The sequence below is a fragment of the Orcinus orca genome, chromosome 4 (genome assembly GCF_937001465.1).
Source record: "Orcinus orca chromosome 4, mOrcOrc1.1, whole genome shotgun sequence".
In the NCBI taxonomy this organism is placed as follows: Eukaryota; Metazoa; Chordata; class Mammalia; order Artiodactyla; family Delphinidae; genus Orcinus; species Orcinus orca.
Window position 1 is genome coordinate 88,354,121 of NC_064562.1, and position 26,981 is coordinate 88,381,101.

Genomic DNA, 26,981 nt, shown 5'->3' on the forward strand with positions numbered 1-26,981 from the left:
GAAGCAACGAGAGACATGGATGTGACAAATGCAATGGCCAGTCAGGACATTGGCACACATTTTAAAGTTAAAGCTCTCTTTAGAGTCACTGTGAGAGCTGGCATTGCTTTTTGTAGACACAGCACCCTTTCCTACCATACAGAGCAAATATATCTTGAGTCTCTAGTGTATGTGTGTTACGGGCTCTTTGTTAGGCAGTGGAGGATGCAGAGGGTGAACAGAATTGGTCACTTCCCTTAAGGGTCTCATTTTTTCATCAATGAGCTGTTGACGTCATAAATGTGAGGGATGATGTGGTGCACCCCGAGTGCCATGGCAGTGAACAAGGCATGGAAAGCTGAGCAAAGCTGCTCTTAGTACGGCAGAACTTTGGCTGTTCTCTAGAGTCAGTGCATTCTCGCGTTCGTTCATTCCGTAATTATTTATCGAGTGCTTAATCGGCTCTAGGCACCGTGTCAAGGTAATGGGTTAATTAGACAAGATACCCATTAGCGTTCAGGCTGAGAGAAGCAAGGAGAGGGAGAAACAGTCACTGAGTCTGTTAACAAATGACTAAATGTTGAACGACTAAAGATAATTTCACAAAATGATAGGAAGAAAACAGGATGATATAGTAAGGGACAGGGATGTAATGGCTGCTCCAGGAAGGTGTTTTTGGAGAACAGATGATTAAGCGGAAACTCCAATAATGTGGAGATGCCTTCATGTGAAGAAGAACATTATAGGGCTGAAGGAACAGCCCGTGCCCAAGCTCGGAGGCAGGAATGAGCCTGGTAGATTCAAAGACTAAAATGTCAGTGTAGCTAGAGCAGAGAGTGGGAAAGAGTGCTATGAGATGGAGCCGGTGAGATGGGCAGAAAACATGTCACCCCTATAAGCACAGCACTCTGGCTCATAAGACCAGTACAGCTTGTTTTTGAGTTGCGTGCCAGGGAGCAATCAAAAATGCTCATAAAAGAAACCATGAATGTCACTGTGCCATCTACTTCAACAAAGCTCACAACTGGACACAATTCTTGCATTCCATGAGATGGTAAGGAAAAGAGATCATCAATGAGGTCAAAAGCTGCTTGGTTCCAAGTTATCACTAAGGCTCCCTAGCAGGTATCATGCAAAGCAAGTTATTTTATGGCATATTTTTTTACGTTAAAAAAAGAAGTAACTGTGGATTAAACAAGATAGAAACATTTCTCTCTCATGTGAAAAAAAGTCCAGTGGTGTCAGGTAGTTCCAGACTGGTATGGCAGCTGCACAGTCATCCAGGACCAGATTTCTTCTATCTTGCTGCACTGTCAACTTTCGTGTCCTTCTTCGTAGTCCAGAATGGCTGCTTAAGCTCTAGCCATTTTATCAACATTCCAGCCAACAAGAAAGGAAAGGAGGATTAACCCTTTCTCCTTGAAGTTCTCTCCTAGACATTGCCCACCACATTTCCTCTTAGCTCTCATTAGCCAAAAGCTAGTCACATGGCCATACCTAGCTGCAGTAAGACAGCCAGAGGAACATAGTCTGAGCTAGAGGAGAAGGTGTTCAGCCAGGATTCAAGTGGTTGCATCTCAGAAGGGGAGAGGAGATATACTGGGAGGCAACTAGAAGTCTCTGCCATGAAAGTCAATAAATTTTCAACATAAGCCATATGTTAGGTTTTTTTTTTTAACATCTTTATTGGAGTATAATTCCTTTACAACGTTGTGTTAGTTTCTGCCGTACAACGAAGTGAATCAGCTATATGTGGCACATATATACAATGGAATATTACTCAGCCATATATTAGCTTTTATATGTCCATAGGTAAATGGTTTTTGAAGTTTCGAGTTTTTAAAATATAATTTCCTAAAACAGATGGTAATTAGATGACGGAATGGAGGTGTTAGTTAATATTACAGTGGTAATCATTTTGCAATGTATAAATATATCAAATCAACACACTGCACACCTTAAACTTATGTAATGTTATACGTCAATTATATCTCAATAAAGCAGGAAAATAAATTTTTTAAAGAAAAAAACTTCCTACAATCTGAAATATAGGCCATTATGTTTCACAGATTGAATTACTAGTAATCAAAGAATTGATGCTTTACGAGATGGTTTTTAAGAAGATAAAATACAGAGCCATCACAAAATTATAAAACCTTGTAAGAATGATATAACAAGTAAACATACTGAGCATTCAGATAAGGTGCCCTATCTTATACAACTTCTCCAGTAACATCAGAACATTTTAAAATTATAATTCTCATAATAAAAAAGAATATTTTGTTACTAATTTTGTCCTCATTTTTCTGGTACTTTTAAGTTTTTTAAACAGCACAATAAAGAAGATTAAAATAAAACAAAGCAAAACAAATTCTGTTCTTAATTACTTCTACTATTCTGGGAACTATATCCCTAGAAAATAAAGTTTCAGAGCCATACATTTTCTAGTGCTCTTGATTCCTTTTTAGAAGGACTATTTTTGCATGTTCAATTCTCAGTATATATTGATACACAGTCAAATTTTACTTTAAAAAAAAAAGTTAGCTTCTGATTGATCTAGGTCCCAACTAGCTCTTCCTCCTTTTCCTCTGAACATCTCTTTTAATCATTTATTTCCGGAGGGTGGAGATGCAAAGGTTGTTTTTTGCATCATTCAACCAGATTGAATATTGGTTCTTAGTCCCGCAGGGTGATCACGCCTTCTTCATTTCCTCACCACCACCCAGGAATGTCCAAGGGGAAAAAGAGCACATAAACGCTGTGAACTGGCATCTGATTTGCATATTTTCTAAGATTTTCTTTGTTTGGAACAATTTGCATATTTTCTAAGACTTTTGTTTGTTTGTTTAGGATAATCCAAACCAAGGGTTTTCTTTGTCTCTGAGTAATCAAGAGCTTCTGGTATAATTGCAAACATATTGGGGTTTATCCAAAACACCCTTCTCCTTAGTTATTTTCTGGGTGTTCTGCTCTATCTACTTTTATGGAGAAAGTAATAATTCATCCCATATAAGAGTCCAATTTAGCTCAATTCAACTGAGATTTATGGAGTGCCTTGTGTCAGGACCTATACTGGGTGTCAGTGGATCAAAAGTTGAAAAAAGAGAGTCCTTCTAAGGAGCTTGAGTCGTGAGTAAACCAACGGATCAACAGATCATTAGAATGTAAGACGCTAGTTATTTTGATCAGGACTCGCAGGGGCTAGCAGAGGAGAGGGCACTCAACCCCCAGGCTACAGTTCGGAGAGTTTAGAAAGGTTTCTTGGTACTGCTGTTCCCCACACTGTGCAGGAAGCCAAGAGAAAGAAGGGCCTTCCAGCTAGAGAGCAGCCCAAGCAAAGAGGGAAGTTGGGGTTCCTGAGGGAGCTGGAACTGAAAAGTGTAGCCAAGACCAGATCACAGAAAGTTACCCGAATGTATTTACATCATTACATTAAGCTGTGGCAGATTGCAATTCCTTATGAAATACATAGTATTCCAGAAGGTACCTGAGGCCATAGAACACAGATTCAGGTCAGAGGACGTGATATATAAATGCTAGTAATAAGCTAGTGAGTGATGAAGAACATTTTTTATATTTTGGCATGAATATATATCACATAATATAATTGAAAATTTGCAAGAATTCTGTTGAGCTAAAATAAGACATCAAAGACCTTTCTCAGTGATAAGCTCCAGACCATAGAACTTGGCATGGGTATTCCTCTGTCTTTGGGTTTTATCCGAGGGATGTTTTGAGCCTCACTACCCAAGATGTGTAGCCACTGAAGACTTTCAGTGGAAGTTCACCTCTTCAAGCCAAAGTTCGCATTAGCTTGAAATTTCTCTCTGGTTAAAGTGCAGAGTTCACCACTTAGTGTTGACCCAGTTGTGCTTATGTACCTCTCAGTTCAACTCCATGCCCAGGTACTATAACGAATTCAGACAGAAAGGGTTAAATTTCTGAGAAAGGCTCCCACAACTTGGAAATCTCTGTCACGCCATGGTGTTTCCCAGGCTTTGGTCACAAAGACACTTTAAGAAACCTTTGCAAGTTTACATTCAAATAACACAATAATATCTGAAAGCAGAGTTGATTTTGATCATCTGATGTCGTTTCCATACATCAGTGGCAGTGTTGCCAGGAGAAGGCACAATTTCGATGCAGTTAAAAGCATTCTGTGGGGCTTCCCTGGTGGCGCAGTGGTTGAGAGTCCGCCTGCCGATGCAGGGGACACGGGTTCGTGCCCCGGTCCGGGAGGATCCCACGTGCCGTGGAGCGGCTGGGCCCGTGAGCCATGGCCGCTGAGCCTGCGCGTCCGGAGCCTGTGCTCCGCAACGGGAGAGGCCACAGCAGTGAGAGGCCCGCATACCGCCAAAAAAAAAAAAAAAAGCATTCTGTGTATATAACATTGATATTTTGCCATTAAAATATAGATGTTAACCTTGTGCGTTTCAGCTTTCAGGGTACTAAAGAGTAGGCTCAGTGAGTCAGCCTCCCCAGTCCCCTGAGAAAGGGAGCTGGAGGAGGAGATACCATGTGGGTAACTGCGGTGGGATGAGATGGGACTGAAAGTGAAATACAGCAAGAGAGTCTACCTTTTCCAAAGAAACATTCAGCTGATACAGCAGAGATGAAGCATTGAGGAGCAGTAAAGAGGGAAGAGCCACAACTTGGTGGGAAAGGTCCAGAAAGTTTGTATGAAAAGAAACAATACCTGCATAACCTGAAGTTGAGTACTGCTTTTTTTTTCTTTTGATGAAAATGATTTCATGAAGAAGATGGTTCCAGAGGAGACCAGAAGGGTTAACTGAAACATAGGAGGAAGCAAGAGAAGTTAAATGATCTCATAACTTGGTAGATGACTCTGAAACAAAAGAAAAGTGGGAGTTGTGGGTTCTGAGGGTCACAAAACCACATCACAGTACAGATCATCTCTGAAGAGTTGCTCTACCAGGATGTTTCAAAGCAGCCAGAGCCAGAAAGAACAATTAAACTCAGATTTAATTAAACTCTTGGACACCACACCCAACCAAATCCTAAGAAGCACATAACAGGATATACAAGCTATATGTAATATAAGCTTTTGGAGTTTTCTCCAAAACTTGCTAACTCCCTTGGAAAAGCCCTAAATCTCAAAGATAAATAGCCCTCCTACCCAAAAAATTTGAAAGGTCTCATTCACAACAGCAACGAGAGACTTTAGCCAGATGTGTGTATGGTTAATGGGGAAAAAAACTGGAAAATTTGACAAAAATGAGAGAATATTTTTTAAATGAGTTGAATAAATAAACATACCATGTCTCTGAATAAGAGGATCACTATTAAATCACTTCTTTCCATTAGAGAACTGTTTGGGGGAAAAGAAAAAAAAATACATCTCCTTGTGATTGTGATCTAACCTAGGAAAATAATTCTAAGTGCAGAAAAAGGTTAGAGTGTGACTGAAAAGGGCAGCTTTATTATAACTTGTTTAGTTGTACCGTTTAGACAGATACCATTGAGTGTATGTCCCCTCAGATGCCTCCCGACTCTGCAATGTCCATGGTGACAAACGTGTCCACACACAGTATTTCCCTAAATTCTTATTCTTCACTTTCTGATCAGCTGGTGAACCGGGAGTAGGAAGCAGGTCATAGACAATGCACCCTCCCTTGCCTGGCTAGCTGAAGCCTTGCCTCTTCCTCTGAATACCTCCCATATCAGTAAAAATTGATGTTTTTGCTTTTTTTTTTTTTTTTTCGGTACGCAGACCTCTCACTGCTGTGGCCTCTCCCGCTGCGGAGCACAGGCTCCGGACGCGCAGGCTCAGCGGCCATGGCTCACGGCTCTAGCCGCTCCGCGGCATGTGGGATCCTCCCGGACCGGGACGCTAACCCGTGTCCCCTGCATCGGCAGGCAGACTCTCAACCCCTGCGCCACCAGGGAAGCCCCAGAATCTCTTTAATTTTTAAATTTATTTGATACAATATATATGACTTACTATTTATCATTTTAACCATTTTTCAGTGTACTGTTGAGTGGTATTAAGCTCATTCACAGTGTTGTGCAACCATCACCACCATCCACGTCCAGAACTTTTTCATCTTCCCCGCCTGATACTCTAGACCCATCAAACAATAACTCCCCGTTACTGCTTCCCCCCAACCCCTGGCAGCCACTATTCTACTTTCTGTCTCTGAACTTGATTACTCTAGGTACCCCTTGTAAGTGGAATCCTATAATATTTGTCCTTTAGTATCTGGCTTATTTCACTTAGCGAAATGTCTTCAGGGTTCATCTGTTTGTAGCCTGCGCCAGAATCTCATTCCTTTTTAAGGCTGAACGATAGCACGTGATATTTATAAGCCACGTTTTGTTTATCCACTCATCTGTTGATGTTTCCACCTTTTGGTTATTGTGAATAATATTGCTATAAACATTGATATGTGGATTTTTTTTTGAAATAGAGCAGATCAGATTTACCAATGGATTGGAAGTGTGGTCTGAGAGAAAAGGAGGAAAAGCAAGTTTTTTGGCCAGAGCAGCTGGAAGGATAAAGTTTATATTTGCCGAGACAGGGAAGACTGGGGTTTTATATTCTTTTTATTTAACGTAGCAAAATAGTCACGTTGTGTAGTTAAGTCTTCATTAATGCCGGTATGAGACCTTCCTTCTCTTCCTGCCCATTCTACATCCCTTCCTTGCCCCCCCCAACAAAAAAAATTGTTACTTTTAGTTATCATACTTTCCCTGGATTTGCCAAAATATTTCTGTTGATTCAAAAGGGGGATGGGGAAGGTAATTTAACATACTTAGCTTTTAATGCATGTCACTCAGCCTTTGTAACAGATAAAATGACCTCTATTGGAAAAGGATGGTTAGGGAGCTGAATCAAGCCCTTCTCCTCTCTCCCCAAATCACATAAATATCTAGTTATAACTGCTCCCAGAATAACTCCATGCCAGAGCACAAGAAAGCCAAACAACATCTCAGGAATATAGTCCCAAGGCTCTGGTGTTTTTTGACCTTTAATCGCTCTAAACACTAAGTTGTAAGAACTTATTTATTCAACAATTATTTATTGAACACCTGGCTGGTGGTTAAGCACTTGGGCTGTAAGAATTCATCAAGATATATTTCTTCCTCTTACAGGGATTATAGTCTGTAACTAGAAAATGGGTAATAGTTACCACCAAAGTGGAAGCACAAAGTAGGGTCAGCTAACCCAAGTCTAAGGAAAGCAGTGACATCTGATGTGAAAACTAAAGAGCAAGCAGGAGTCACAGATACAGGGTCCAAGGACGAGAGTAAGCTTGGGCAGATTCCAAAATCTGAAACACTTTGTGAAGCTAGAGATGGGGGCTGGCTTGAGAGATGATGTAGGGGACGTAATCAGAAGTCAGGTAGGAGAGGTCATGAAATCATATTACGGATTTTTGTACTCCATCCTGAGGGTGGTATAAAGCCACTGAAAGGGTTTAATCCAAGAACTGCTCAAAGCTAATTTGCACTGTGGCTCTGGCTGTAGTGGGGGGACTGGCTAGAAGCAGAGCAGGACAGGAGTCAGCAAGTCCACGCATGAGGCTATTAGGAGGACAGGCAAGTTTTGGACTGGAGTAATGGCAGCAGGGTGAGCGAGAAGTAGATAGGTCTGAAGATACTAAAGCACAACAGAACCTGGTGATAAAGCAGATATAGTATCAAGAGGCAGTTCAAGAATAGAGCCCAGCTTCCGTCTCAGGCAGGTGGTGATGAAACTTCCCTGAAGAGATTGCACGAAGAAGGAGCAGGTCTGGGAGGAAGACAGTGTGTGTTCAGTTGGGGAATGTATTAAGTTTGAAGTGCCTCTTTGACATTCAAGTTCAGAGCTGGCTGGTCTGTGTTTGAAGCACGGGCAAGAGATCTAAGCCACAGGGAGAGACCGTGACTGATCCCCATGTAGATAATAGAAACTTCCAACCTTCCCAGGGAGTGTGTGTATATGATAACAGAAGGCTCCTGAGAGAATGCCAGGATAGTCTACCTTTCCCTTTATTCAGGACTTGTCCAAACAATCAGCTTCCTAACAATTACACTCTTTGAACAGCATCTTTAACAGCTTGGACAGTATTATCTCATATAGACGTACATTTACTTAACCAGCCACGTAGTTTTTCCTGTTAGTTTTCACTGATGTTTTACTATTTTTAAAAAAACGCACAATGAATATTTGCATTCCGCAAAATTAGTTCCTTGGGATGTTAGAAAGCAGTATATAGGAAAAAGTGTTCCATGGTCGATAAATGTATTTTGGAAACCTTGATTTTAAAAACTCTTCAGTAGGTTCTTTACTGTGATTTCTCAAAGCCTTAAACACGCTACTCTGCCCTGTGACTCTCCAGGAAGGGTATGCTGTGGTTTGTTTATACCTTTACTAAGCCTTGGGCCATGACAGGCTTTTGGAGGGAGTGCTTTCAGGACTAGTGACCACAGAACAGTTTCATAGGATATTAACCTGTATGTAAAAGCTGTACCAGATTTCAACACATAGTCCCAGAAGTTGAATTATCAAATTAACAGGAATGCATGTTTATGTTCTTGATGCACATGTCAATTACCTTTCCCAAAGGCAAGTACATTGCTGATGGGAATGTAAATTACTCCACATACCTGTTTCACCATACCTCCCCACTCCCCCAAGTGTGATCATGAATTGTTTAAATCTGATCTAATTTGGTAATGTTTCTGTGACTACAGAGAGGCCCAGCATTTTTCCATGTTGTTGATTACTTGCTGCTGCTTTTGTGAATACCTTCTCAGGTCTTTTGCCTGTCTGTTGGAATCTTAGCTATTCTTATGAAGATAAGTGGTCTATTTTTATAATCAGGTTTTAGTGCAGAATTTCATATACTTATGGCAGCCATTTTCCCAAGTTCTTATGTATCATTTATTTTTTAGTTAAGTTCTTTTTGAACACGTGGAACTTCTCCATTTTCATGGGTCAGTTCTTTAAAGCATTTCTTTTTATAGCTCTTTTCCCACTGTTTTTAAGCTTAGAAAGTCCTTTTATAAAGTTTTATCTAGACACTTAATAATCACTGCTTGTTTTTTTGTTGTTGTTATTAACATTAACTCGTAACTCCTCTGGTATTTATATTATTTATATTAATTTATCTTGCTGCCCTCCCCCCCCCGACAGAAGAAACTAACCAAGTTTTACGGCACTGTTTTCTGAATTTTCCCTTCCAAATTAATATATTGTGCCCATGCAATCTTTAATAATTTTTATGAAAACAATTTTATCTCCATTTCCTACATTAGCAAATTGAGATGAATGGCAATTTATTAGGGTTCAGTTACTCGGCCAGTTTCAGTCTTGAGATGAGTATATACTGTGATGTTAATGTGATGAAAACCATGACATTTATAAACTTACACTTAATTTGATGTTGTGATAAAAATTTCCTTCCTTGAAGCTCATGGGAGAGATTACTGAAAAGAACACAAGACTCGAGTGTTTAAAGGAATTTGAAAATTAAAATGAAGAAAGGAACGTTTGTTAATAATCAGTGGTAGTAATAAAAGCAGCCACTTTATAAACATTATTGGTTTAATTCTTACAATCCACTTTACAGCTGAGGAAGCAGAGACCCCGAAGTTACTCCCTCCATCTCTGAGAGCTGGGACAGGCAGAGCCACCACCACTTCCAGGGCTGTTTATCACCAGCCCTGCTCTAGTTGGGGTCCGGGGATATAGTTTTAGGACTCCCCAGGGAGCCTTCTTATTTAGATAGTGTCTGTACTTAAGCGAAGAATCAGCATCCTAGTTCCCCACTTGGACATTTATAGGGTAAAAGGAGGGACAGACTTAAAAAGTGCATTGCTGAAAGTTTGTAGGCAGGTAGCGCATCGAAATTCTCTCCTCCAAGACTGAACATGGGAGACACTGCAGGTGAAAAAGTAAGTGTTCCTCTCTGTGTGGGAACGTGGGTACCAAGGGGTCACCTCACTGTGGGTCAGAAGGTAAGCCCTCTTATCTGCTCAAGCCCCTCGGCTTAGCTAACTGCACGTGAGCTAGGATTTTCTCAAACGTTCTTTCTCTGCAAGTTCACAGGGAAATTTCAAAACAATTCCTCATTCCTCTGCCGCAGCTTGCGTTTTCAGGCAGTGATGGTTCATTTTTGAAGCCCGCGTGGCCCGATGCTGAGACAGCATCGCTCTGCAGACAAGCAATTGTTTGTTCCCGGAGCAGGACCTGTGCCCTCAAGTGTACTGGCTTTGCAGCTCCCTGGGCTGATCCTTTCTCAAGTCCCCCGGGAGGCACTTTTGTGGCAGATTCCATTTGGTTTCAAAGGACCTCGAGGAGGGGCGTCGGGGCTGCTTGGCGTGGCCCCCCAATCTCCCATGTTAGGAGCGACTTGCCAGCCGCTGGCGGAGGGAGCGCGAGCCCGGCCCCGAACAGGCGGCTCCTGACCCCCCACCCCCATTGTCTGCGGGATCGGGCGTCTTTTCCCAGCCGACCTGCCTGCGAGTGGAGAGATGTGAAAAGTTAAAGACAAAAATGGTCTCTACAGAGTGAGGGGGAGCTTTCTTGTACAGAAAGGAAGGAAATACCTCTGTGGGATTTTATTCCCCCCCCCCCCGCCTTCATCCAAAAAATACAAAGAGGCTCTCTGTCTTTAATGCGAATGTCGGCTTTAAATCTTTTAGGTTTGGATTAACTCTGCAAAAGAAAAAAAAATCTGACAGGCTTTCAGATATGACGCAGAAAAACTTCTTTCCCTTCAATGCATGGCGTTCATTTGCAAAGCCAAAGGCTGGTGGACTGAATAGTGGGCGCCAGTCTCCCCGTCATAGTTAACATTACAATGGTCAGAATTAGCGGCCTCCTTCACCACCAGTGGACATTTGATACAGGGTGGCAAAGGCGAGAATAAATCTTTCTTCTCTTGCCCCCAAATTAAAAGAGATTATAAAATTAAGCCAAGTAAAAGAGGTATTTTCAGTTACATGACTTAGAATCTCATCTTACCTTTTTCCCGTAGAAGGAAAAAGAAATGTGCCGTTTTGCAGTCATTACCTAACTCAAAAGCTTCCTTCCAACTAAACAAAACCCACTGACTTGATGGACATTTCCTATTACACAGTTATTGTTGGTTTTCACTATTGAGGATGTCAGCAAGCATGTCGAAGATCATGTTTTGCTTATAAAATAAAATGACTTTTATGTGAATATCTTTCGTCTTGGTGGTATCTACAATGTGGGTGCTATTCCATTGAATCCACGTGGCAACATTTACTTTCTGAAGTTTTGGGTAATAGCATGTTCTTATTTTAACGTTGTGTTCAGAGCTGTGTCAGCCTAGATAGAGGGAAACCTGAGTATCCTCGTACCAAGAGTCCGTATCAATAAGCTTGTGTTCATGTAGAAAAAATTTTAAACAGCAGCTCCTGGTCTCCAGTTGAGAGTCAAAATGAATAGGTAATCTGAAACACAACTTAAAATTAGTAATCTTTGTATTTGATAAGGATTGATTGATTTATGTTTATGTTTTGTTATGTTTATGTTATGTTTATTGTTTATGTGTAATTGTGAACCTGCCTATACGAATTAAACTCTAAATCATTTTTAATTCCGGACCTAGTTAAAAAAAAAAATTTCTTGCGTGAGTTTTAATGGGATGTAAATGTGTGTGCGTTGGTTGGCTACTTCAGAATGGAGTTATAACAATACGTCTATGGATTTAAATAGGTACTGCAAATTTATTCTTGATAAACAAATAGACTCGAAGTGAAGCAAAATATCCCTTTTGGTTTTATTATATGACACTATCCCTTTTAAGCTCTAGTAATCTAATTACATTATAAAGGGATTTTTTTATTAGAATCGCAAATAACTAATAGAATTTGTTGATTTTTATTATAGAATCATTTTCTTTGCAACCCCAAAGGCTCTGATATCGCAATTTGGGATTTAATACAAAGGAATGCTTAAAGTTATTTTAATACATTTTTATTTGGGTTTTACATACTAAACGTTTGGCTTGACTTTAGCAATAACAGGATGCACCGAAACAAGTTATGTAAATCTTTGAACAAAAATTAATATTATTCCTATCTAATATCAAATTGTTATTTTTCATAGATTCCTTAATTAATTTGTTTATACTGCATTCATGATTTATCTGGATGATCTTTTAGTATCATGCAATATTTTAGAAAAGCAAATTTTTATGTGCCAGCAATAGTAAATGTAGCTTTTAATTAGGATTGATTTTCCATGTTGTATTATAAGAGAATTTAATCCAGTGTATGTTTGAAGTTTGCTCAAAAAGATCAATTTTTATATTCTAAGTTATAAAAGAAGGTCAAAGTTTATTACTCCATTATTTTGATCACAATAATAAAAATTTCACATAAAACTATGAAAAGATTTGGCACATGATAAAACTCTGTTGTATTAGCTACTTGAAGGAAAAAAAGAAATGTAGTAAATGCATGTTTTAATATGTTTGGCTTTTAATTCCAAATATTTCACAAGTGTGAATTCAGAGTTATCGTATACTGTCTTGCAGAATGAGATTCTTAAAATTATTTTACTTGAAATCATATGAAAACTAAACATGAATGATGTGTTTCTTGGTTTTTAAAGTAATACTGTTTCTGATGCTTTTACTCAGGCAGCCATGTTGTTCAGTTCCGGAGTCTTTTGGACAGGCCTGTTATTTATCCCTGTGGCATCTTTGCTTCTTGACGTGGTGTACAAAGTGTAAGTATAATGCTCAGTTATGTCATTAACAACACAGATGCATATTAATCCTCAGATTTCTCTCGTTGTAACATTAACTCTAGTGTAGAGCTTACAGAATAGGAATTAGTAATATTAATTCTACATAAAGAAGAAAGGAGTGATTGAAGAATTAGAAAACTAAGTTAGTTTAAAAGAGCGAACAGAAGTAAAGCAGGTAGCTTCAATTAACATTTTTGTTAATCAGCCTGAAAAACCCATTCAAGGTAGAAGAAAAAATTCTTTTACCTCCAAATACATATATATATAAATTTTTAGTGAACAGTAGTTGTGAAAGGGAATTTTTGCTTGCCTGATTCTAAACATGTATAAAACAGAATAGAAGAAACTACAACTTTACTAATCTTTCTCAAGGATTATAAGTTTTAAAGTATCCTCTCTTCCCACAAAAAAGATATCATTAATGTTAGTTAATGTGATGCTTATGTAATAACTGAGAGTTTTAATATTGTAAACGTAAACGATTTATTTTATGACTATTGTTTCTATAATTATATTAATGCCCAGAATTACTGTAGTCTTTTTTTTTTTTAATAAATTTGTTTATTTATTTTTGGCTGTGTTGGGGTCGCGGGCTTTCTCTAGTTGCAGCGAGCGGGGGCTACTCTTCGTTGCAGTGCACAGGCTTCTCATTGCATTGGCTTCTCTTATTGTGGAGCACAGCCTTTAGGTTCGCGGGCTTCAGTAGTTGTGGCACACGGGCTCAGTAGTTGTGGCTCACGGGCTCTAGTGTGCAGGCTCAGTTGTGGCACACGGGCTTAGTTGCTCCACGGCAAGTGGGATCTTCCCAGACCAGGGCTCGAACCCATGTCCCCTGCATTGGCAGGCAGATTCTTAACCACTGCGCCACCAGGGAAGTGCCTACTGTAGTTTTTTAGATTCTATGGAAAAATTGCTTGTACACTGGTTACTGTTGTACTTAGCAGCAGCATGATCAAAACTAGTTTCATAAAGTCTTAAATCTTTACACGAATACTTCTCCCCTTTTTTTTTTTGGCAGTATCAAGAGGACTGCTTTTAAAACATTAGTGGATGAAGTTCAGGAGCTGGAGGCAAAATCTCAAGACCCAGGAGCAGTTGTGCTTGGGAAAAGGTAAAATATGCCCTGAATATGTTCTTTTCCAAGTGAACTTTAAATGTCTTTTGCTAGTGGTTGGAAATAAGCAGTTAAACGTATTTATCTGTTAACATGGAGCTAGCAGTGTCACTGACAAATTTTGCAGTCAGAGAGATGCAGATTCAGATCACATCTTTCTTCGCTAAGCTGCAGGTGACCTTAGCCAAGTTGCTTAGTGCTGCTGAGCCTCAATTTTCTCATCTGTACAATGGGAGTGATAATACCTCCCTCATGGCCAGTTGTGACAATTGGATAAAATACTGTGGATAAAGCAGGTGGCTTGCCATCTGGTGCTTAATGAGCACTCAATAAATGGTAGGTACAAATAGTGTTTATTATTAAACTGAAAAAGAAAACAAATAACACAGTAGAATATAGTCAAAATCAGAGCTTGACATAAAGTCAGCTCTCCCACAGTTACCTTTGTGGTTCAGTACATTGTTAGGAACTGACCTGGGCATATGTCTGTCATATATGAAGTCAGTTATGTCTTCCAAGTCCTCCTTACCGCCCCCCGCCCCGCAAAAAAGCAAGGTTAGAAAGCTAATTGAATTGACTAAATTTCACAAAACGTTATAGAAAAGAATTTAAACTTATATGAAAGCACTCTGTGATACACCACAATTATGAAGAAAATACGAGGAATTTATTCTTTCTGTCTTTCATCACACTAAAGTGAGCTAAAGTTTTGTCTCAACCATAGGAAACGTTTTGCCCTGGTCTGTGTCACCTTCATCGTGGTTCACTGTTGTTAGTCAATTTGACACAGTGGAGTGTCAGACTGGGAACTCAGGCTGAGACCTTGGCTTCCAGCCCTCTCGTGCTCTCATTAGGCCGAAGGAGCACGTCACACGCCAGTCTGTGCCTCTCTTAAAAATAACAGCACTTAAAAATAACAGCACCACGTGCTGGGTGCTGCACTCCTCACTTCACAGGTACTATTGCATTACACTCCTGCAACGACCCTGTACAAATCCATCATCCCCAGTTTTTCCAGATGAGGAAACCGGGGCTTAGACAGACCAGGTTCTCAAGGTCAGAAATGACCACGCTGGGCCTTGAGCCCATGTCAGTTGATTCTAGAAACCCTGTTGCTAACCATGCACTATTCTGCCTCCTGCTGCTGCTTTTCAAGAACGTAGGATGGCAGCAAAACTAGCCTGCCGCTAACATGACAGTTCGTAGCCTCTCCGAGTCGGTGTCCCTGTGTACCTGATGGGCTGCTACCTTTGCGGTTACAGGTGTAGCTACTCCTCCCTCCACCTTCTCCTCATCTCTTCCCTTCACCTCCAAGTCAACATCTATTCTATTGCCTTTCATAACTAGTTCCTCAGTAAATGTTTTTTTCCCTCTTTCACTCTAGCTGTAAAAAGGATGTGGTAAGAGTTCTAGCTCACAAAATTGTGAACCAAAATATTTATTCACAATTATTAGGGAAAGTCTACTGATAGCATTGTTACTACCCTTAGTAAATTTCTCCTATTTGTATGTTAATAAAACCTACGTTAAGCCCCTCCATGTGATACTGGTTTTCCATCGTTTATAGTATATCGGTGACTTCAGCAATTCATAAGTCAGGCTGAGGGTTCCCTGTGATGACCTCTGACCTCTGGGTCCTAAAGACCTGAGTCTGTGATGTGTGTAGTCCCTTACATTAAATAAGTCAGAGAACCTAGAAGGAAAGAAGTGAATTCCGCCGTAACTGACAACCAGCTTCTCCAAGAAAATGCATCTGATAAATTTCCTGCTGCTGCTCAGCTCATTTGCCTAAAACAGCTGTTCAGCTTTTCTTAAGGACTCAGGACTAAGTTAGATGTTAGCTGAATACCCCAGACAAAAACCCCTAGTACAGTAGGGACCCTGTGTTGCCGTTGCTGCCAATCGGTGAAGAGAAGGATGGCGATGGTCAGTGCGGCATGGTGTCTCCCTGCTAAACGGTAGCTAGAGGAAGGGGGAGAAAAAGATCTGTGAAAGGGGAAAAGTAGCAACTGGTTGGAAAAGTCTTAACACCAAACTACATTCTAAGGCAGTTTAGAAATTGTCAGATAGATTTTATTGATAGAACTCTTTCAGAAACCTTGGAGAATAAGACTCATGTCAAATTTCAAAAAACTAGCTAATTTCATCTGCATTTTTCAAAGAGGAAGAAATAGTGATTTCTGTGTATTCTAGTGATACCAGGCTTCCCTGAGTGCCAAAACACCACATTATTTTACGCCTCCCGGTCTCCACACATGCTGTTCCTTGTCTAGAGCTGATACCCCTTACAGACTGGGTAATCCAATTCCTAGCTTTCAAAACCCAGTCCAAATGCAATTCCCTCAGCTTTTCACAGATAAAATCAATTCTTATTCTGCCATCTCTGTATCTTGTTTGTTCTTCTGTTTTTACGTTTATTGCATTATGATATAGTGTATTTGTTCGCCCTATGCTTGTTCGTCTCCCCTACTAGACGGAGCTCCTTGTAGGAGAGGCCTCTGTCCTGGTCTTAACTGCAACCCAGAACAGGCCACAGAGCCAGGAACGTAGTAGCACTCAGTCAATATTTGTTGAGTGGATGAATGTATGGCCAAGAGAGTTAACTAAGGAATGAATGAACGAACGAATGAAAGGGTGGGTGAAAGGATAGTTGAGTAGTGGGGTTGACCTGTGGGTAATTAAATTAAAATGTGATAACAAGAACATAGAAGTATATAGGTTACACTTCCCAAACTAGTAACGCCTAGCGTTAATGATTGTTTACTTTTTTTGTCATAGAATGATGCAATTCTTAAGAAAGATCTTGCGGGTTGATCATCCCAATTTTTTTAATCTTCACTAAGCACTACTGTGAAGTCAACCTAGATGTAAAATGAAAGAGTGTCAGAGAAACTATAACTTACTTGTAAGCACCGTATCCAGATTAGTATTTATAAGAATTTATTTCTCATCTCTACTCATTTTCAAAAATTGGAACACCTTGGTTAAAAGAATTAGTCCTTTTTATAGAAATAGTATGCCACTTATCATAATTTCCAGCAGATTAGATATATTTTAATTTTACATCGAAATTTTGAGGAAAAAGGTATGTTTCATCATTTAAGTATATTGCTTTTGAGCCATGGGTTATGGTAGAAATCAGTTTAAGTCTAAAAAATTGGGAGAATAAAGCCAAACCTTATTCCTAATACTGTATAGCCATGGCTTATTTTTGTGTGTTAAGAAAATGACTTTAAGCTGTGAAATCCTGTTCTTTGCTTTTACTTTATGTGGACATGCTCCAACACTAGGGAGCTGAAGCATCTTCATTCCCAAAGTCCAAAAAGCTTTGAAATTCAATTTTTTCCATAGGTTTCTAGCAAAATTTGCTGGAAAAACCAAAACAATTTGTACTATAAATATAAGGACATTGATCGTGTTTATTTTTCTACAATGTAATATTCCTGTATTTTATAGCAGGAATATTAATTTTTGGAATATGGGCCTCTAAGATGCCACTTGGGAGTATTACATCTACACATTGTGTGTAACATATTACTTTTTCTAAAACAAAACAAAACAAAATGTGAATTCAGAATCCCAAAGATTTAAAGTAAGGGGTTGTGGACAATGGGCTCATTAGAGACAGGGCAGTTATTACTGGATACCTTTCACGTGTGTGTGAAGCAATGCATCTTATGGTAAGGCAGTATGAATAATGAGTCTCATAATTTTTTGTATCTAACTGTAGACATTAGCCAGCATATCATCATCAGCCGTTACTAAATAGAATTTTAGCCCAGGATCTTCAGGTCAGTCCTTACTAATTTGTCCATCACCACTGTGTGGCCCACAGCCTTAGCTTTAAAAAAGACAGTAGGGAAGTATGGATGTCAGATCATTTGGTCATGGGGGTGGTGATGGTGTTCTCTCCCAGCTTTTCTCTGTATTGTTTATCTTAATGAAAAGCAATTTTGACATTGCCCCAGAACTAATAGAAAAGAAACTATATTTTTCAATTTTCACCTGGGTTTTATATCAGGATTACATAAATTTCTTTGAGGCTGGGGCAGAGGCGCGGGGTGTGGGGGGAGGTGATTAGGATAGGAGGACATATCAAATGCTTTCCCCCAGCCTACTCTCATCCCTGTGATAAGGGTTCCATCCAACATTTGTAAAGAAACATGACAGAACGATGAAATACCTCCTCCAGAGCAGAGATTACTTAGGCTTCTTATATTCATCGTTCATCTCCCCACCACCACTGCCTACTACAGGACAGCTGTCGTATGCTATGCACTAAAACATTTCATGAATGAATGAAAACAGCTTGACAACCCAATAAAACAACAAATGCAAATTGACCACTCTTCAAAGATAACTGAAAATACCTTAAGACAACATGTTCCAGGACAGTAAATGAGTTTTTACGTTTGTTTTTTGTTTAGTATTTCTAAATGAAATTTTATTTTAAAACGTGGTATATTTCCACCTCACCTCACCAAATATCTAAGTTGCAGCGTTTTAACAGGCTTGGAAATAACGTAAGTGGTAATTGTGTGATTGCATTAAATAAATCGAAAATTTACATAGCTTGGTATGTACATGAAAGACCCTACAAACTGAGTAAAACTACTGAACGAGAGTTGTGAATAAGATGTGGTTTTAGTTAGAAGGCATCCTAGAGTCTTTTTTTCTCCTCACACTGTGTTAAACTGTTCAACAAAAACTAAACTTTTAACATGTCTATTAATGTTAACATGTTACCAGTATATTTTATAATGTGGCTTGATAGTGATATCAGTACCCATAAACATTGATGGTACAGAAACTGCATAACTTTGAAATGATGAGTAGTTCTCCAAAAGTGGGATAGGACTAGAGAGATACAAATCATCATCAGTTATTATTTATTAAGCACCCTCCCATGAACGGCATTTATATTCTGAGGAGGGAGTTTTTGTTCTATCAAGAGGTCCAGCGTAGCCAAGGCAAAAAGCAAAACACACACAAAAAAAACCTAGTAGTTTTCCTAAGGAAGTGGAGTGAGGGGCATTATAAGTTAAAACTCATGTTCAGCAATAGACTTCTTGTTGAGGTAATGTTGAATATAAACCAAGGCATCAGAAATGGGCCTCACAGAGTATCTTTTGTTTCGTGATGATCTCTGTTCTAGTTGGGGTTTTTTAAATAATAAATTCCGTGGGATCTGGGGGATGGTAAGGGTGGGAAGAACTAGTGCTTCTAAGTGTTGAGTGGTTCCTGAGTACCAGTAACTGTGGTTGAAGCTATACAACTCCCTGAATCCTCCTGTCAGCCTGAGGTTAGGAATTGTCCTGTTCTCCATGAGATGTCCAAGAAAGGTTGCCTAAGGTGACCCAGCTAATAAGTAACAGACTCAGAATTAAACCAAAGTAAGACTGCAAAGCCCAGGCTCTTTCCACAGTAGTGTGCTTCTTTCCCCAGAAAGAGACTTTTCTGCTTTTTTTTTTAACACTAGACATTAACTTGATGTAACAGCTGAGTGATAAACTAGCCTTATATGAACCGTTACAAAACAAAATTACATTATCTCATATATTTAGGTTGCCATAATATGAAAGGGGCAATTCTCACATCTGCCTTCTTATCGCTTCCATAATTGTAATATTAAAGTATCATGTTGTAGTATTAAAGTATCATGCATTCAGGAAGGCCAGCCCGAAACCTGGAAAACGTATTTTGGGAAGAAGAAGCTCTATCATGATACATTGCCGTCCTCTAGTCTTCTGTGGTCATTTCAGTTTTAAACACCAGAGACTTGCCAAGCACCCCATCCACGATGCTCTGCTAACAACATCAGACCACCTGCTGCTAAAGCTGCCGACTTCCTCCAAGCGGTTACATATTTTAGTGTCCCTGTGAGTCCCCGGGTCTGTAACGGTAGATCATTTTAAGAGCAGAGTAAGAAAAGTCACTCTGTAAAAATGGCTCCTTCTCATTCCCCATATCTGTTTATTTCACTAGCAAAAACAAGTTTTACAAATTTTTGCAAAACCACTGGAGTTTTAAGATTAATTAGCTTTCTTGCCTTAATTCCCAGTGACAATAAAATATGTCTAATAAATAGCAGTTAACACCCCTAGACTTTTAAAAATGTGTGTAAGACTACTACAAATGTCAACATTTCTAAATATTTTATTTCAGCAAAAGCCTAAATGTTTGTGTAATTACAATGAGTTCATTTTGCAGATGATCCTTTTTTTTGCATATGATAAACATTGTTCCCTTTCGGGGTCTAAAAAAATTGGCAAAATACAGAACTAACATAACTTACAGCAGTTTAACTAAAGCTTTAAAGTGGGGAAACTAAAAGATGGAAGTTTGTCCACTGCGTCAATTCCAGTGATTAAAACAAAATTGCATAAACATTTGCTGCAACACATGTGGATTATTTATTAGCTCTTCATGCTTGTTATGTGTTTGATATCAAAGCAAAGTTTTATAAATCAGCCAATGGAGAAACGGCATGATTGGGAGGATTGATGATGTTTAAAAGTGCACTTTGGAATTATTACTCAAATTCATCTATCCGACAAGTATTTGACTCCCTACTGGGTGAAACACTGTTCTGTGTGCAGGGGAGAAAAACAGATGCATTATTTCTTACATTCTGCTTTTAGAAGTTACATAATTACATGGGTTTGTTTCTGCAGAGAAGATTCTTCTAAACGTTTATTGAAAAATGTGTTTTTTCTTGTCACTTTACCTAGTAAATTATTTTCTGAAAACAGCTTTTTTATTTTAAAATGAAATTAAGGAACACATTTCATACCATATTAGAGTGGTAATGGAATTTTTCTAATTAAAAAGTCTGTGAAATTTCTTCTTTGCATAATTTTTCAGATTTCTCTGTATAACTAAAAAAAATTATTTTACACCAGAATATGTGCAAAGTAGGAAAAAGGTATAGTAATGGTTGATTTTTTTAATTCTAAAATGCCATGCTTGCTATATGTAGTAAGTCTAAATTCCAAGATTTTAGAAGCCACTAACACAACTGGTAGAGTTTGTATTTTTTATTAATTATATTGTGCAGGTTCTGTGTCTGTATTTGACTTAAATATAACTGGGGGTGGGGAAATCTTTTGACTGGACTACTGGGGACAAAACTCTCCTTAGCTGTCAGCAGGGGAAAAAATGGCCTCAAAAGTATCCAGTACTTGAAACCTCATTTGCTGTCTGAGAAAATGGGGTTGAAATAATCACTAGACTCCGGATTTCTCAAGCAATCTTTTGTGTCAGTCTGACTGTCTCTGGTGGTCCTGTGGGCTCTCTGGGTTTCCACCGAGTTGATAATTCATTTCACACGTTTGCACCTGTTCTGCAGCCTCACGGAGAGGGCGCAACTGCTCAAGAATGTCTTTAAGAAGAACCACGTGAACTTGTACCCATCAGAATCATTGCAACAAAACCTGCTCCGTAAGTATTTGAGTTCTATTTTTTAAACACATCCTCTGCCATTACCTCATAGGATCTGAGAGCAGTATTTTAACTTTAGAGATATTTAACTATTTACAGTTAACACCTAAAACAAGTTTTGCACATTTGCAACATGTTATGTAAATAACAAATGTTTAAAGAATCCTTTGACCACAGCCATCTCACTTTCAGCAAAAGAGATAGAGCCTTTGAAAATCTTGCTGCTTTCACTTCAAGAAAAATATTCCGGCATGCCCCTTGTTTCCTTAAGTCTTAAAAAGAACCAGTGAAATAAATCTTAACTCTTAAAAGCTCACTCTGTATTGTTATCTTTCCTACTTGAATAACTTTGCAAGAGCCTTTTCAGCTTTCATACACAATGACATGTATGTGAAACATCGCACAATTGAAACATGTATTTTCCCCTTCAAAAATATTTATGAATATTTAGAGTTGTAAGAAATTATTAGGTATCACACCCTCTTAACATTTCAAGGATCTAAAAAAGAATATAATATATAAAGCCCTGTGGTAAATGTATGTGTGTTAGTAATATATCATTTGTTTCATGTTATTTCCACATGTAATTTATTTTCATTTATATATACTCATGTTTAATGCTTTTGCTCTTTATACTTCAAGAGGCCTTTGCTAAAGATGTGATTCCCCTGGAGGTCATTTCTTATCCCCAAGCCCCCTTGGACCAGGCTGGGGCATGAGTGAGTTTATTTGTAGATGCTGAGAGCCCAGAATAATGTCTTCTGAGGGAAGGAGAGCACGCTTCCACTATTCGAAGTTGTGTGTGTTTATCTCCTCCTCTCCCTTGCTTTTATTCTTCCTTCCCTCTCATCCGCCTGATCTATATGGAATACACGCACCCACTTGACTGCACTCCCCACCCCTCTGCTAGTCAGGAAGCAGACATTAGAGGGGCTGGACTTGAGATGCTGAAGGGAGAATTGAGGGGGGCCGAGAGCATCTGTTCGTCTAGGGAACACAGCTCCTAGAATCTAAGCTACCATCATCTCACTCTTCATTTTGCAGTTGAGTCTATACCTTTTACAGACATTAAAAACTAGTGTCTTCATGCTTTTAAAGGTGGGAGGGATGCATTAGTTCCCCAAGTTAGGAAATGAGCGCTCAACACTCAGAATAACAGAGATTTCCAACGACTTCAAGATGACCATTTCTATTTTATCTTTAACTTACAGACGGGTATGCTTTCTCTCAAGATGAAAATGGAATCGTCTCACAGTCTGAAGTGATTAGAGCGTATGATACCACAAAGCAGAGACCCGATGAGTGGTGACGGGGGGAGGGATGAGAGGCCAGCTCTGACACATCTCAAAGGGGAGCTCCCAGGTCTTCACCAGAATCTGCTGACCAATTCCAGCCTGGTCCAAGGAGGGGAAATGGATCTGAACTCATCTCATTGACTGACATTCAGATTCATGTATATTATAGACATAAGCACTGTGCAACTACACTGTAACACCATCTCTTTCAGATTTTCTAAAGTGTTTACTAAGTCTTTGTAAACAGAAATGGAAAATGACCTTGTATCTTGCCAGAGTGTTTTCTTAAACTGAGAATAGGTCAGCATTCTTATGCTGTTACTCTGGGGCTGCCACTAACTCTCAGTGTCTTGGATATACCACAAAGCGACCGACCTTTACAAATCTCTAAAATGGTAGTAAGTTAAAGGGACTCCTTGATATCCATTTTAGATTTCAGAATATGCTGAGAAAAACCAGCCTTCTTAAGGAAGCGACTCACTGAGCAAAATTTCTAAACAAGACATTAATAATAATGTGTTTGTGTCAAAAATTGTCACTATAAATGTTTGCCAAAGAAGTTTAATAAATGTCTTTGTCATTCAGTAGTCATTTGCCCAGAAATTTAAGAGAAGGTTTACCTCTAGTTCTGCTGTAAGATCTGCATGCCTGACTTTACAAATCTAAGAGTGATTTGCAAAAACGAGTATTTCAAGGCATTTGCTACTAAAATCTGTGATGTTGCACCTTTAGCCTTACAAATGCTTCTTTCTCGTTCATCTTGTCTATTTGTTCAAGTTGCAGTGCACACGTGGTATGTGACTGTCTTTATGATACTGATTTTTAAAACTGTATTTATGTCTCCATCCTTTCTAATGAGGTTTCATTGTCATTTAGATTTTTCTAACAACCTGGCTTCTGCTGTAGACTGATGTCATTTTGTCTTCGAGTTTTCTCTTTTAAGAAAAATGCGCTTACATATTTATGTGAGATTCCCAATGCTTCTGTCCAGGTGTTTGGAATACCATGTTGGATAAATGCATGGGCCTTTGTAATGTCCGTAGACTCAGCTTGTGTCCTGTGTTTTGGTTTTCCCTATTACTGCCCACTCGAGATGCCTGCTGTCCTCAATGGCACGCCCAGTGTTATGGTGACTGCCCCGTACATAAGACTGAGAATGACTTCACAGTTCACTAGTCAAGCAGCTCCCAAAATTAGTCACACACTGCTAATTGGGACAAATAAGTAGTACCTTTTACCCATTTTAAACACATCTATTGTACTCAAGCCTATAACTTTACAAAGAAAAGTAGATTTTTGTTAATATGCTTTAAAATGTGTGTTCAGCTTAATTATTTTCAGCATTTCCAAGACATCTGAAAAGGCCTATTTTGCCACCAACAATCAATGGTGAAGGGGCTGTTTAAAAACCACAACCAGTTTTCTACACTATTTTTAACATAATGCTTTCATGTGGAAATAAAAAGAATTCTAGCTTTCAGATACACCTCAGAGATTGAAGCAAACTTTTTGCCTTGTATTCAAAAGCCTGTTTGCCTTTAAGTGGACTTACCAGCAAAATTGGTACAACTTCCTCTTAAAAAAAAATAAGTCGACTACAAGTGAGAAGACAGGAGATTTTCAAATCACTCCTTGAGTTTAATAATTCCCATCTTTTTCGTCCTTTTTCTCAATCTAGATTTAAAATTCAGCTATATATTATTTCCTTCTCTGTATTTTTAGCTATTTAGTTACCTGTATGCCTCCCACATTTTCTACACAAAAGAGAGGTTATAACATACATAATTTGAACTTAAAGGGGACAAGGAGTTGACATACTTCACTCCCCAGACCCTTCCCATTTGGGGATCAGATTAAGAAAATCATAAATTCAAACATCTAACAAGACCACAGGCATAAGGGTCTAAGATCATGTTCAAAATTCAGATTTCACAGTCTTTGTCTACTGAATGACTATTCAGAGCAGCTTTTCTGGGCCTCCATGATGAGAGTTGAGGTCAAACCACAAAAAATGAAAAACAAAAATCAAGTACAACGAATAAGGATTTTTTAAAAAGAAGCAGAATGAGGTACATCCCCCTGGAGGAACACTTCATAGCAGTTCCAGAAAAGGGCTGCTTCCATTTCCCCTCACCTCATAGGTGACATCCTTCCCCAAAACTTTAATATCAAAATGTGATGAGTGTCATAGAACTGAATTTTATGACTTAAACGAAACGCTTTATTTTTATCCTGAAACTGGATCGTTTCTGTGGAGCCCTTCAACATGAGTGGAAGACTCATGGTTAATCATGTGGAAGATCGTGATCTGAAACATGACTAATTGATGCCTTTTGGTCCCATGGATCTATTTTTGAATTATCAACATTAAGTCAGTCTCTTAGCTTCTTGGGTGGGAGTTGGGAGTAGGCAGCAAGGAATGACCACCTTGGTACAACTTAAAAGATAACATTGCAATTGCAGTGACTTTGTAGTGTTCATTAGAGAAAAACCCTCTGATTCTTTAACCTTGGGTGGGGGAAGTAACAGAGTTTTACCAGGATTAAAATAAACAGTTGAGGTGACTTTTAACCTGTATTTTCTGAAATAAGGGACACTCTTCGATTAAAAAGTCCCTTGTTGGAACTCCGGCAAACGCTAACACCGTTGCTTTACAGTGTTTACAATTCGGAAAATACTACTTACTGCAGAAAATCCTCATTCATTTCACCCTGAAAAGCTAGAGGTTGCTTCTTTAGTGTTAACTAGTACACAGTGATATTGAGCATGAACTTTCTAAATGTTTTACATACTCATATAAAAATATATTGGTATCTCCCACCCAGAAAGATGCTATATGGTAGAAATTATTAGCAGGAAAATGGTGTTTCTCAGGAATGTAGTAAATTTTAAATGACATATGTGCTGCCTACCCTCCCACACGCCACTCTGTCTGACGTGAGCCTGCTTCAGCAACGTGGCAAAGTTAATTGAAAGCTTTTTCTAATGAAGTCAGGTGAACGTGTATTCTATTCAGTCTTAGCCATTTCCATGAATTGTATGGTCATTGAATGGACTCAGCGATTCCTCTTAATTTCCAGGGGAAAAAATGAATTCAAGAAATCAACACTTATTCTGGTCATAACATTTTATATTTTAGTTTTGCAATTCTGCATTCTAAATATCCAGTATGAAAGTCACGTGATAGTTCTGCATTTTGTGCACGGTACAGCACTTATAATCTGTCATTTAAATATTCTTTCAGGAAACGAATGCCATTCTGAAAGTGCTAGATTGCATATTCACAATTTTTTATTTCTAAAAATGTCATCGTTATTACAAAGCTAAATAATCATTGGTGTTTATTTTTGTGCAGTTTGCCCTTTGATGTTTCCTGGTTCTAAAACTTATATTACCAAATAAATCTATAATTATGTACAAAATTCATTGAGAAAATTCCCACCCTATTCACATCATATGAACCAGACCTATGGAATTCTTTTTTGTAAATTATTTAATGTAACACCATGCAGTTCGGTGCCTAATAAATGCTTTTTAATGATCAGCATTTCTATAATGCCTCTTAAAGAGACCATAGTCTGATTTTTCTCACTTTAAAATAATTGAAGTCACTTGTGAAACTGTTATACTTTGCTGCATTTTAATTAGCCTTCAACAGCTATTAAAATGGAATGTAAGTTAAATTTTGAAGGAAAGGAAATAAATGTTTTCCATTTTTCATCTTGATTTATTTTCTATATGAGAGCAGCTGTGTTTTTGATAGGTTTATGGTTTGCATGAATTAATATGTAAAGTGGCCTAGGCCAGTGCATGGCTATTGCTGTAAATCTTGATGTTTATTTCTGCCTTATAAAAGTCTCTCATGGCCTACCTGGAATTTCATATTCAGTGGACAAATTAATTGGTCCTCCACACAACGTTTTTTTAATAAGTAAATTATTTTACAAACAAATTTGAACTAATTTAATTGAAACTTTTGTTTAGCTTGCCTCTAAGAACTTTTCTTAATAAAGCTCACAAAACTTCTCAGCAAATAAATCTCCCTTAAGTAGGGAAAAAAAAAAGCTAGATTTCATACTTGCTTACTTTGAATTAACAGCAACTTTCCATAGGTAAATCTGCTCTTGCAAAGATGTGAGCAGAATATTTAAAAGTATATATTTTTATGTTTCATGGTTCTAGACTAGAAGCCATAAATGCAGTAAATACTGTTTGTTGTTTGTCTTACTACTTCAAGCTTCATTTTTCACATTTTCAAGTTTATTAGGTTAAAAAAAGCAGCCTTGGAAGGCAGCTACTATAGAAAATTGCAGTTTGCATTAAAGATAAAATAGTATTTTCAACTCCATGAAAAACCATTCCTGCTGAAACTGCTGTAGAAATTGTGAAGCTGCATGAGTGGAGAGTATTGAATCTGTGATTA

General features: G+C 38.6%; 1 protein-coding gene across 7 annotated transcripts in view; it reads left to right on the top strand.

Moving 5' to 3' along the window:
* The window catches only part of ATP8A1 (ATPase phospholipid transporting 8A1), a 240,599-nt gene that overhangs the window by 209,425 nt on the left and 4,193 nt on the right, over nucleotides 1–26,981 (top strand). For 3 of the 7 annotated variants that reach the window (XM_049709556.1, XM_049709555.1, XM_049709559.1), the window contains 4 exons: nucleotides 12,600–12,688; nucleotides 13,728–13,820; nucleotides 21,172–21,263; nucleotides 22,475–26,622. In XM_049709556.1, the coding sequence (XP_049565513.1) occupies nucleotides 12,600–12,688; nucleotides 13,728–13,820; nucleotides 21,172–21,263; nucleotides 22,475–22,572 (372 nt within the window). In that variant the 3' untranslated portion in view covers nucleotides 22,573–26,622. The other 4 variants (XM_049709553.1, XM_049709554.1, XM_049709558.1 and 1 more) reach the window with 2 other exon arrangements.